The 12,538-nt window shown below is 37.7% G+C and overlaps 1 protein-coding gene across 2 annotated transcripts in view; it reads right to left on the bottom strand.

The window, feature by feature from the left end:
* The window catches only part of RTF2 (replication termination factor 2), a 50,007-nt gene that overhangs the window by 32,137 nt on the left and 5,332 nt on the right, over positions 1-12,538 (bottom strand). The window contains exons 2-6 of one of the 2 annotated variants that reach the window (XM_037811480.1): positions 6,705-6,799; positions 6,251-6,271; positions 5,942-6,035; positions 3,911-4,050; positions 269-347 (exon numbers count right to left, since the gene is read on the bottom strand). In XM_037811480.1, coding sequence (XP_037667408.1) covers positions 269-347; positions 3,911-4,050; positions 5,942-6,035; positions 6,251-6,271; positions 6,705-6,799 — 429 coding nt within the window. The remainder of the gene's footprint in view (positions 1-268; positions 348-3,910; positions 4,051-5,941; positions 6,036-6,250; positions 6,272-6,704; positions 6,800-12,538) is intronic. The other variant, XM_037811482.1, reaches the window with a different exon arrangement.

Genomic DNA, 12,538 nt, shown 5'->3' with positions numbered 1-12,538 from the left:
CCTCCAGGCTGCCAGATCAGGGCGGATGGAACAACGGCACAGAGAGAGCTGGGCAGGAGGCCGGGGTCACGTCACAAGAGGCAGGCTGAGGCTGCGCTTTCAGCCATGAAGAGCCATCAAAGGCGTTTAAGCAGAGAAGCCACTTGTTAGGTCTGTGTGTCAGCAAGAACTGAAGGATATTTAAACGACAAGCGGGAGAGAGGGGTCCTAAACCACCTGATTTCCTCAGCTATTCAGAAGGCGAAATTCATTTATGTAAAGGACTCACCGTGTGACAGACTTCTGCTTTTATCTCCTTCAAGGCTCGTTCAGAAAACACACAACCACAGCAGCGCAGGAAGCAAAACCTGGAGAAAGAATTCAAAGTCGAGAATGACTTTTTAAATAATTTTTAATTTATTACCCACATTATCAATTAATATGTGTTCAGTTTACACAAAGGCTAAGAACTACACAGTTAAAAATGATTACATTTGATTCCATTAAGGAAAAACAAGTCAGTATGTCTGAAATATTTTAAAACTTTGAAACTATGAGATCCAGGACTTATTTTATGAATAACCAATAATAGACTATAAGCAATAATAGACAATATAACAGAAAAATGGGCACAGGGCATTAGCATACAGTTCAGAGGAGAAATATAAATGGTCACTGCATATAAAGAGATGCTTCAACTCAATTGCTAATTAAAGAAACGCATTTCAAAATGATGACATATGACTGTTTACCTATCAGGCAATAATTAAAGGGACTGAAGTTATCCAGTTGGAAATTGTCTGAGAAAACATGCACATTCGTTGGTGGGTGGATACAACATAGTACAGCATTTCAGGGGGACAACTTGGCAATATCAAGTAAAATACCACTTTTAAGAATTTCTCCTATAGAAACGTGCCTACAGGTGCACAAATGCACAAATATATATTTAGGACAATGTGCAGTATAGGACTGTTTGTAACAAGGAAAAGAAACTTTTCTAAATAGGGGAATGGTTAAAGAAATTATGAACATCCATACACCTCCAAAAAAATAAGGTAAATCTGTATGTAAGGCCATGAAAACATGTTCAAATTCATCTGATAAATGGAAAGAAAAAAAGAAGGTTACAAAATATGTATGCAATCCCATGACAGCTTTGGGAAGAACAGCTATTTGTTCATATGTCTATTTGCACAGGTACAGGAAAGCGTGGATGTGGGCTTGAGGCAAGTATGGGGAGAGGGGAGCATTAAACACCAAACAGTTACAAAGTTATCACTGAAGGCTAGGTTTGGGGGGAAAGGACAGCAAGCACTTTCACATCCTACTTTATAATGTCTTCTTAAAATGCCTCAACAACAACTGGCTCTAACTTCTCAGGTTATTGTGGATACAGAATGGCCTGACAAACCCAATTAATAACGTTTTACCAAATTCATTATGTATTGCCCAGGACTAAAAAAATCCTATTTTTATATGGATGCTTACTAATTATTAGTAAATTAGAAAACTGTTTCTTTTTTAAACAAAGCCTAATGCACTTATTACATTAGCAATTTATTTCTATTTTTTCTTGTATGTTTGAATCACTATTATAGATGCTACTAAATATATAAATGAATCCAAAGGTCAATTTTCTAGTCCCAAGGCATAGCAGGAAGACAAAGCCAAATTAGGCAAACTCAATTAACTGAGAAGAGAAAAAGGAGAAGAAATAAACCAGCAAATGAAAGGGAAAAAATTAGGGGAAGCCACAATCAGAGCAACAGGCTACAGGTAACCCCTTCTCAAGACCCCATAGTTGAGTCTGTTTCTGTTGTGTTCCTCTTTTGGGGTGAACCATGATTTTTTTTAAAACGAAGTGGGAAAACCAGACACAGAAGGTCACATATTGTATGATTCCATTTATATAACATATCAAGAGGTAAATCCATAGAGACAGAGAGCAGATTGGTGGTTGCCAGGGGCTGGGGGATAGGGGAATGGGGAGTGAATGCTTAATGGGTGCAGGGTTTTTCCCTTGGGGTGATGAATGTGTCTTAGAACTAGATGGAGATGCTGGTTGCACAACACTGTGAATGTACTAAATGCCATGTACTGTATACTTCAAAATGGTTAATTTTTTTTTAATTCAGTTTTATTGAAATATATTCACATACCATACAATCATCCATGGTATACAATCAACTGTTCACAGTATGACCATAGAGTTATGCATTCATCACCACAATCTTTTTAACATTTTCCTTACATCAGAAAGAATCAGAATAACAACTAAAAGTAAAAAAAGAACACCCAAACCATCCCCCCCCATCCCACCCTATTTGTCTTTTAGTTTTTGTCCCCACTTTTCTACCCATCCATCCACATACTAGACAAAGGGAGTGTGATCCACAAGGCCTTCACAATTACACTGTCACCCCTTGTAATCTATACAATCATTTTCAAGAGTCCAGACTACTGGGTTGGAGTTAAAATGGTTAATTTTATGTTATTTGAATTTCACCTCAGTAAAAAGGAAAAAAAAAATAACGGTACAATGTGGTAAATGTGGTAAATGTAAGTCACCTGTGTATTTTCTCCTTTAAAAATATATTTACCGAGGTAAAATTCACATAGCATCTATATATTAAAACAAACAAACAAAAAGAAGTGGGACAAGGCCAGGTAACATGAGATCTGGTCTCCCAGAATACTTCCTGCTTCATTGAGAGAGCCCAAATGGTTTAAATTTGGATTACTTTAAGAAGACTACATCTTCAAAAGCAAAAAGTCCTTGGCCTTCAATCTTACCTCTCCCTAAACCCATAAAGCCACAGGTTACTCCATTTCCGAGCACAGCGGTAGGTCTCTGGCACAGTCTGCCACACATCGCACCGTGCCCAGCAGGGAGGAGAGGCCTCTATCCATCTTTCAGTTGACATATACAAGTGTGTCAGAATGCTCAAGATCAAATATGGCTGTCCATAGCTGAATCAAAGCTTTTACTTTTTTGCCGTGTTTAAACAAAGTACACAGTAATGTACTTTAGTACATTGTAATGTGCAGAGCAGTTAACCATTTACATTTCTTTTACATAAAATAAACCATTTAACACACACACACACAAAGTTTTACAAGTTGTCGCTTAATGAAGATTCTTCCTCCAGCCTTTCCTGAATGAAAATAGTAAAAAATGCTGTCATTCAGTATGTAATGTGTTAGATGGAAGATTCCAGAGGATGGCCTAGACTGCCAGCTATTAAAGTTATTCCCAAATGGTGGGAAAAGGGTTAAAGCTTTTTCTTTCAGAGAGATATCCTATAAAAAGGTGCCAACTAATACATTCAACGTTATATTTTTTAAAGGAGAAAATATACAGGTGACTTACATTCACCAAATAAATCTCAGTGGTGAGATTTCTGATGCTCCAGCCACAGGATTTGTTAGACACAAATTATGAGCAAGTTACCATTCTAGCAGGGCCTTCAGCCCATTGATCAACTGTACCTTCTATAACACTGTTTTCCATTATGTAATTTTTTAGCAATTATCAAGAAATGGAATTTTTCTGGTGGGAAACATTTGCCCTTTGCTTTCTTCCATAGGAAAACATGATCAAATAACCAAACTCAGGCCTCCTATGTGGCACGTGAAAGTTTTAAAATCGCATTTTACTTTAGGTTCTCCTGATCTTGAGAATGAAAGAAGAAGACAATGAAGAGTTGAGGCAATTTACAATTTACTCAGGAGTCAAATTACAGATGGCGAGGAATAAATGGGCTCTGTGACCTAGCATTGTTTCCTCTAAGGCACTATCCAAACAGAAGGATTCCTCAGAAGCAGATACCATGAAGAGAACCCTGGGATTGCTAAGAGACACCACAAACCCCAGCACCAGCGTGCTTTCACCAGACTTCCACATCATCGGCCCACACCCATTACTGACCTGTGCCGGCCATTCATCTCCAAGCCCACGACAGGGCAAATGAAACGTGCCCGCTGGAGGTCATCATGCTTGTCCCCTTTCGTGTTTCCTTTATCCCCTTCCCAGGCAGGATTATCAGAAAGCTTTAGTTCTGTGACATTCTGCAAAAAACCACTAACATTGTAAGAATACATTTGATAAATGGGTCACCTTTTGCCTTAGTAACCACAACCACCGAGTCAACAGAGAAATTGTTATTCTAGTGTCTTTGCACCCAAAGCTCTTCTTCCTAGTCACTTCCTTTGGTCATCAGTAAATGTTGATATAAAATTAAAGCATAAATTGTAAAAAGAAACTGTGATTTTTAATCATCAACTAGCAAGTAAAGTAGGAAATCGCTATTTTACAAATACTTTGCTATTTCAGGAAAAGCAATGTCTGATATCAAAAACCACCCCACTAAGAAATGTTGCTTTAGCTCCATCCATAAGGGCTTTCTTTCCCTGATGATGAGCCCTCATTGAGGCTATTCCATATTACTAGTTGAATAGACAGTAAAATCTGTGAGGCCAAGGCAGAATATTAGCCAGGAAATAACAGTCATATTCCAAGATACACCCGTTCAGGTTTGCAGTAATTCAGTTCTACAAGGAGCTGATTTAACAGCCCTACTTTAGCATTTGAGGCATTTCTCCATATTTAACCAGACCCATTTTTATTCCAACACTTTGGAGAGCAGCTGAGGCCCTTGGAAGGAAAGTCACTGTGTATATGGCCATCTTCCTGGCCGACAGCTGGCATGGGTCTTATCAAGTTCTTCGCCCAGAGTATTTGTGGATTCTTAATTTATAGTAATGATACGCCTGTGTATTTGCATTGTTTTATTTCAATCCTTTTGTCTTTATTGTTGTGATTTCTTGGAGGTTTTTTGGTTGTTTTTTGCATTAAAAGTTCAACCACTCAAAACTGAATATTCAGTGTGTGTGTGTGTGTGTGTGTGTGTGTGTGTGTGTGTGTATTTTCTTAAATACAGAATTGTATGAATTAATTTCAAAGATAATTAGGTTTTTGAGGTGAGATAATTCATGCTACCATGGGGTTTTCAGGAATGAATTCCCTTCCTAAGCTAAAAAGATGACTAAAGTCAGCATCATTATTTCTATAGTACCTACTATTAGCTACATTTCAGAATTAATTTGCCCAAAAAACATATCCTGTATCCTGGAATCTGCCCCAAAATTCAAATTTTTTTATTGATATAGTGAAAGAAAGAAAGAAGGAATGAAGGAAAGATAGAAAGAAAGAAGGAAAGAGAAAGAAAGAAAGAGAGAGACAGAGAAAGAGAGAGAAGGAGGAGAGGGATAAAAAACAACCCCAAACTTTTGACTGGGCATCAGGGTGTGGGTTCTGGCTCAAGAACCTCAATGACTAGCCACAAGACCTAAGGTGAGTCATTTACAAGGAGCTTTGAAATGAAGGGTTTGGACCAGAATGATGATTCTCAAATTCTCCACTACTCTTCTGATTTTTTTTTCCCTATTGACCAGACTCAAAAGATTTTGTTGGCTGGAAAGAGCTACGAAATGTTTTGGGTCATGGGAAAAAAAACAAAAAAAGATTTTGTTCTCTCAGAAAACTTTGTTTACTAAAAAACTTGTTTGTCCACTTTTCTGAAAGATCTTTAACCGCCTATCAGAAATTCTAAACAGTGGGAGGTAACCACACTGATTTAACAGTGATTTACCCCAACAATTCTCTACTTCTATGAAAGCATCTTCCAAATCAAAAAGTCAAATAGCTGACATTTAAGAACTAAAATAATGTCTCCCAATACTTACACAGCACATTAAGAACTTCCAAGCACTCTCAACTATATTAAATCACAACATATTTATAATGCAGGAAGTACTGGTGTGGAAACTTCTGGCTTGAGATTTAAGTGAACTTGTCTGAGATCATACTTTTATTGGGTAGCTGGATGAGCCTGGAATCCCCGATTTCTCAGTTTGGTCTTTGATGGTTCACTGAGACCCTTGGAGTCATCAGTCTTACCTTAATGCTTTTAATATGAGATGCTGCCTTCCCAAGAGCTTTCTCAGAAGATTTGTCCAACAGAAACTCAATGACAGCATCTTTGTTGTAAAGTCTGCAACAACAAGAACTAGTCAAAACATAACGACAACAATCAACCTTCACATAACCAAACCAGAAGAGGAAGGATAAACTGACTGAAGCAAAAATGAGCACAATCCAAAAGTTATTTATACTTAAGAACAAAAATGCCCTGCATTACTGAAAAGTATATTCAGTCCGGAGCATACAAAGAAAGAAATTAGTTTAAGTCAAGGGTTGCAAACTCACAGTTTGAAGGTTGGATGTGACCTGTACAAGGGTTTTAAAAATAGAGAAATTTAATTTAACAGTGGGTATTTTCAACTTTTCTTGAAAAAATATCAAAAGATTTGGAATCACTAGGCCCACATTCCTGAACCGAGCAACAGCCAACCCTTTTACAGGACATGTCCACCGGTTTCCCAGCCCCCCATTCCCTACTATACATCACAAGACCCCTTTGTGCACTAATGTTTATACCTTAGCTCCTACCATGGCACCTGGGTTTTCAGCCCATGGATTAAATAAACCACACTGATTAGGAGAGTGCAGAAGTATGTTTGGAGACAGGGAACAATAACCTAGGCTTCACAAATTTACGTGGCTCAATTCACATCGGATGAATCAAGAACTGCATGTACACATTAAAATTCCCTTCGAAATCACTTATTAGACTCTTCCTGTATAACTAAAGGAACCATACCTGCCAAGTTCACAGGCAACTATCGGTCTCCTTAATATTTCTTGACTTAGAGTACAATAGTTCCACTGGGCCACTAATTCAGCATCTTTGTCAACCTAAGAAAAGAAAAAAATTCTGTTCAGTTGACTTCCACCTCTGAAAAACATAAGGTCCACAGTTCTACATTTAAAAGTTTATTCAGTAATACTACACTGTGATGATTTTTGTTTAAGTGACACGAGAAACTGCGATTTTTAAGTCACAAATAAACGATACTACGTCAAAGACTCATTTGAAACACGACAAGTACAAAGAAATAGCTTTTATCAAATCATTAAAATGTTTATATGAGTTATATAAAAATATTAGCATTTGTATCTTAGCACTAAATTAGGGAAGTCATACAGGGGGAAAAAAGCATTACTAATTAATTTCTAACAATGGGAAAGGCTCCAAAGTTGTCACAGAATTTAAAGAGCACAAATTGAGATTAGCATAAAGAAAAAAAAAGTCCAGCACAAGACTACAATAAACATTATAAAATCACCAATTCAACAGAAACTGTTTTTTTCAAATTGTTTACTAGGGGGCATATCAAGCCCTTAGCCACACTATGAAAATCCAGACATAAGATGTTTAATCAAATGACATTTTCACCTATGATATTTCATGTCCCACTCTTTCCCATTCCTAAAACACCAAACCTAAAAAATATACAGGATGGCACATTAGGGAGAAAACAGGAAGAGAAGAGGAAAAAAAAAAATAAGGAAAAATCCCCTCAATTTAGTTTTTGTAGCAACAACTGTGTAAGTGCTTATCATGTGCCAGACAATTTATGTACTGTGTTAAGCAATTTATGTGACTTAACTTTTTAATTCTCATAAAACTCCTATGAGTATCTTTACCTTTGTAGATGAGGAAATCAAGGCACCAAGAGGTTAGGTTGCTTGACCAAAGTCACATCAAGTAATGAAGGAGCTGGGATAAGAACCCAGGTAGGCTGGCTCTAGAGACCACACACTTGGAATCACTACTCTCAATTATTAAAAACAAAAACACCAAACCAAACCATACCACCACCACCACAACAAGAAACAACATGGCAACTTATATTCTATTCATTCCCCAGATCCAAGAGCCACATACCTGGTAACTTAAATGGCTTTTGTCAAAAATCACTTTAAAAGAGGGGTGGAGAGAGAGCCCAGAGAAAGGGCTGCAACCAGTGAAACAGATCTACTGCATTTTTTGCAGATTCAAAAGCCATATCCGTCAAGTCTAGGATCCACTTTTTGGATCCCCCCACCTCCTTCACACATGATCCTTTACTGATTCAATGACATTTGGCACAGTCGCGGAAAGGGGGAAAAATGGTAAATTATTCCTTACCTAGAGAGTTAAAAATCAGTCCCCTGATCCCAGGAATGAGCCTGGCCCTGGCAGCAAGGGATTGAAAATGCCTACTTGACCAAAAGGGGGAAAAAGAAAGGTAGCAAGCTGAGGTCATAGTGGCTGAGAGATTCCAAATAGAGTCGAGAAGTTATCCTGGAGGTTTCTCTATGCAAGCTCCAGCTAGACATCCCAAATGGCCACAGCAATCCATGCTCTTAAGAAAAGTCATCCTCAAATATCAAGGTCCCTACCTGAGATTCTACAAAAGATGCACTCACTACGTTTTATCTCTCATAAACTTAAATCCATCAAAGTTTTCCTATGCCAGACAAGTCCTAAAATCCAGAGGCAACAGCCTCTTTAAGAACAACAATCAGATGCAGCCCCCTTCCCCATAGTGTCGACACTCCCTTTCAATATGAACATGTTAGGATGCTCACTGCCTAGACACCCCTGAAGATGGAGAAAGAGATTAAAAATGAGAGGAAGGGCTAGCAACAAACAAGATAAGATTTAACAAAGGTCTATGAATACTGAAACTTTATATATATATATATATGATGCTGGGGTGTTGGATAGCTGGAAGGAGGTAAATGACATAAATGACATGGTGAAATGGTAACCTATAACATCCTTTGAAATTTGTTCTATAGCTACTCATTGAATTGTGCTTTGAAAGTCTTCACCTTTCTGTATATACCCTATATTGCATAACAAGGAAAGAACTGAAACTGGAACTGTAACCCATAATTTTTGAAATTACCTATATAACTGCTTAGTGAGCTACACATAGAAAACTAACACCTTTCTGTATGTATGTTATATTTTACAATAATGGAAATAGCTGAAGTGGTAGAACTGTAACCCATGACACTCTTTGAAATTTGTTCTCTAACTACTTGTTAAATCATATTTTGAAACTTATCACTGTTACGTATACATGTTAAAGTTTACAATAAAAAATGCATTAAAAAAATCGGTCCCCTGAAAAAATTTTTGAAAACCTTTTTCTTGTTTACTGATCATCCTCAGGGTCTAGAACAGTGTACATGGTAAACAATAAATATTTGCTGAATGACTGGGGATAACAACCCATCTTGCTTGACCATTTCCAGTTGTTTCAAGTCACCCTTTATTCGTCTCAGCTCAAGCCCCTTCTATTACTTGCTTCTTGCCAAGCCTTCCATTATGGTCCTTGTCCTCAGGCCTGGGCACAGGATAACAACACCGAGGTGACTGGGGGAAGACGATGCAGTAGGAAGCTCCAGTAATCAGTCCCTCCACCAAAACAACTGTTGAACTGGCAGGAATTGTCTGAATCAACTTTTGAAACGAGTCTAGAGGAACAAGGTACAGAATCCAGGGAAGAGCTGGAGGAAGAGGCTGGTTAATTTCCAAATATCAGTGAATTTCAACCTCTATGTGGCAGACACCAGTGGGGACTGCAGTCCAGGACCCTGGTGGAGCCTGCTGGTGCCAGGGTGGGCTATAAGGACCCAGTCCCCAAAATCCAGGAGTGTGTGGTCTGATCCCTGATCGCTGCTTTTGATCAACTACTTCAGATCTCGGGGCCAGCTCTGAGAGCAGCCACTGGTCCAAACCCCCTCAGGCAAAAGCAGCAGAGGAGTCTTAAGAAGCGGCACATTCCCTGCCCACCCCCCTTCTTTTTTCATTCCCCATTTGGGAGAAAAATAGTTTGGAAAAGTCACAGATTGATGGCTCCAGCCTTCAACAACAACAAAAAACACCTAGCATTCCTGGAGGAGTGGGAGAACTGTATTTTCAGAGTTATAACAACATAATACTCAGAATGCCCAGTTTTCAACAAAAAATTACAAAACACACAAAGAAACAGGAAAGTATGGCCCTTTCACAGGAAAAAAAAATATGCCAGAAATCACCCCTGAGGAAGCTCACACATTAGAACTGTTAGTCAAAGACTTTAAATCAACCATTTTAAATATGTTCATTAGCTAAGGGAATCCATAATCAAAGAACTAAAGGAAATTAGGAAAACATTGTCTGAACAAAATAAAAGACAGAAACTATAAAAAGTATCAAATAGAAATTTTGGAGCCACAATGCACAGTAATGGGAATGAAAAACTCTTTAGATGGATTCAACGGCAAAGCTGAACAGGTAGAAGAAAGGATCAGCGACCTTGAAGACAAGACAACTGAAAAATAATGAAGAAAAATGAACAGAGTCTGAGAGACCTGAGGGACACCATCAAGTGTGTCAATATGTGCATTACTGGAGTCCTAAAAGGATAAGGGAGAGAGAAAGGGGCAGAAAAAGTACTTGAAGAAATAATGGCTTCAAATTCCCCCAGTCTGATGGAAGATGAATACACATATCCAGGAATCTCAACGAACTCCAACGGGATAGATTCCAAGAGATCCAGACCAAGATACATTACAGCCAAACTGTTGAGAACCAAAGACAAAGATGATTTTGAAAGCAGTAAGAGAGAAGTGGCTTATTACATACGAGGGATCCCCAATAATACTAACACTGGATTCTTCATCAGAATCCATGGAGGCCAGAAGACAGTGAGATGACAAAGTCCTTAAAGACAAAAACATCAATCAAGAATCCTATCCAACAAAATTATCTTTCAAAAATGAAGGAGAGTTGACGAAAAAGTGCACTAAAAGTGTTCCCCAGAAGATGGGACAGGAGCCAGGCTCTCTGCTCAAAGCAAAAGACAATGGAGCAATAAATATCTTTAAAGTCCTAAGGGAAAATGACTGTCAACTTATGATCACAACCATCTAAACCTATATTTAAGAGTGAGTTCAAAAATAGGACATTTTCAGATCTACCAAGATTAGAAAATTTATATGTAACAGACTCTCACTAGAAGAACACAAATGACATACTTCAGCAAAAAGAGAAGCAAATAAGTCGGAAAGCATGGGATTGAAGAGACAATACTGAACATGAAAATGGATAGATTTGTTGGTAAATTCAATTCTTGGCTGTAAAATGATAATAATTATAAGTAATTTTTGTGTTCAAAATAAGATAAAAATGAAAACCATATGGCAGCCACTAGCAACATTGGCTATTAAGCACTTGAAATAAGAACACTGGTAAAGATAAGCACATAGATAAATAAAAAATTCTGCATTATTGTAGTTTTGTTTTGTACTGCTCTCCCCCTCCATATGACTTAACAGGCCAATGTAGAAAATAACACGTTAAATCTGTTAATGGGCATACATGTATAAAGATGTAATCTGTGGCAATAACAATATAAAGGGGGAGGGACTGAGTTAGATAAGAGTAGAGAGCTTGTAAACTACTGAAACTACTTTGGTACTAGTTGAACTAGGTTATTAGTTTAAGACCACATATCTGATAAGGATTTAATATCCAGACTATCTAAAGAACTCCTGCAACTCAACAGTAAACAGACAAATGACCCAATTTAAAAATGTGCCAATGTTTTGAATATACATTTCTTCAAAGAAAATACTCAAATGGCCAATAAGTATATGAAAAATGCTGAAAATCATTAGCCATTAAATAAATGCAAATTAAAAGTAAGAGACTTTATGCATGTTTCTGTAAACCTACAACAACTTTAATAAAATAAAAAACTACAATGAGATACCACTTCATAGCTGTTAGAATGGTTATTAAAAAAAATAAAAATAGCAAATGTTTGTAAGGATGTGGACAAATAGGAACCCTTGTAAATTGTTGGTGCGAATGTAAAATTGTGCAGCTACTGTGCAAAACGGCTTGGCAGCTCCTCAGAAAGTTAAACATAGAATTATCATATGACCCAGAAATTCCATTCATAGATACACACCAAAAAGAACTGAATCAGGGACTCAGCAGATGCCTGTTCACCAATGTTCATCATAGCATTATTCACAATCGCCAAAAGGTGAAAGCAACCCAAGTGCCCATTAACAAATGAATGGATTAAAAAATATGGTCTATACATACAATGAAATATTATTCAGCTATAAAAAAGAAGTGAAGAACATGGATGAACGTTGAAGACACCATATTGAGTGGAATAAGCCAGACACAAAAGGACAAATATTGTATGATTTCTCTTATATGAAATATGTAGAAGAAGCAAATTCCTGGAAACAGAAAGCAGAATAGTGATCACCAGGGGCAGGGGAAGGAGGAATGGAGAATTACTGCTAAATGAGTATGAATTTTGGTTTGGGATGATGAAAATAGTTTGGAAACAGACAGTGGTATAAGTTGTAGTGTCCACGTACTTAATGTCAAAAAAAATTGTCCACTTAAAATGGTTAAAATGAGAGAACCTAAGATGGCGGCTAGGTGAGGCAGGGCACAAAAACACCTCCATGAAAAATACTAGATAAAAACCAGAAAGTGACCCAGAACACCAGTTCCAGCGATGCACCAGCCAGACAAGGTCTGCTAAATCCACAGGGACTGTGTATTTGGTGTAACCAGGAGTCTGCATT

This window comes from Choloepus didactylus, chromosome 19 (assembly GCF_015220235.1).
Source record: "Choloepus didactylus isolate mChoDid1 chromosome 19, mChoDid1.pri, whole genome shotgun sequence".
Lineage (NCBI taxonomy): Eukaryota > Metazoa > Chordata > Mammalia > Pilosa > Megalonychidae > Choloepus > Choloepus didactylus.
This window is presented reverse-complemented; position numbering and strand designations above follow the sequence as displayed.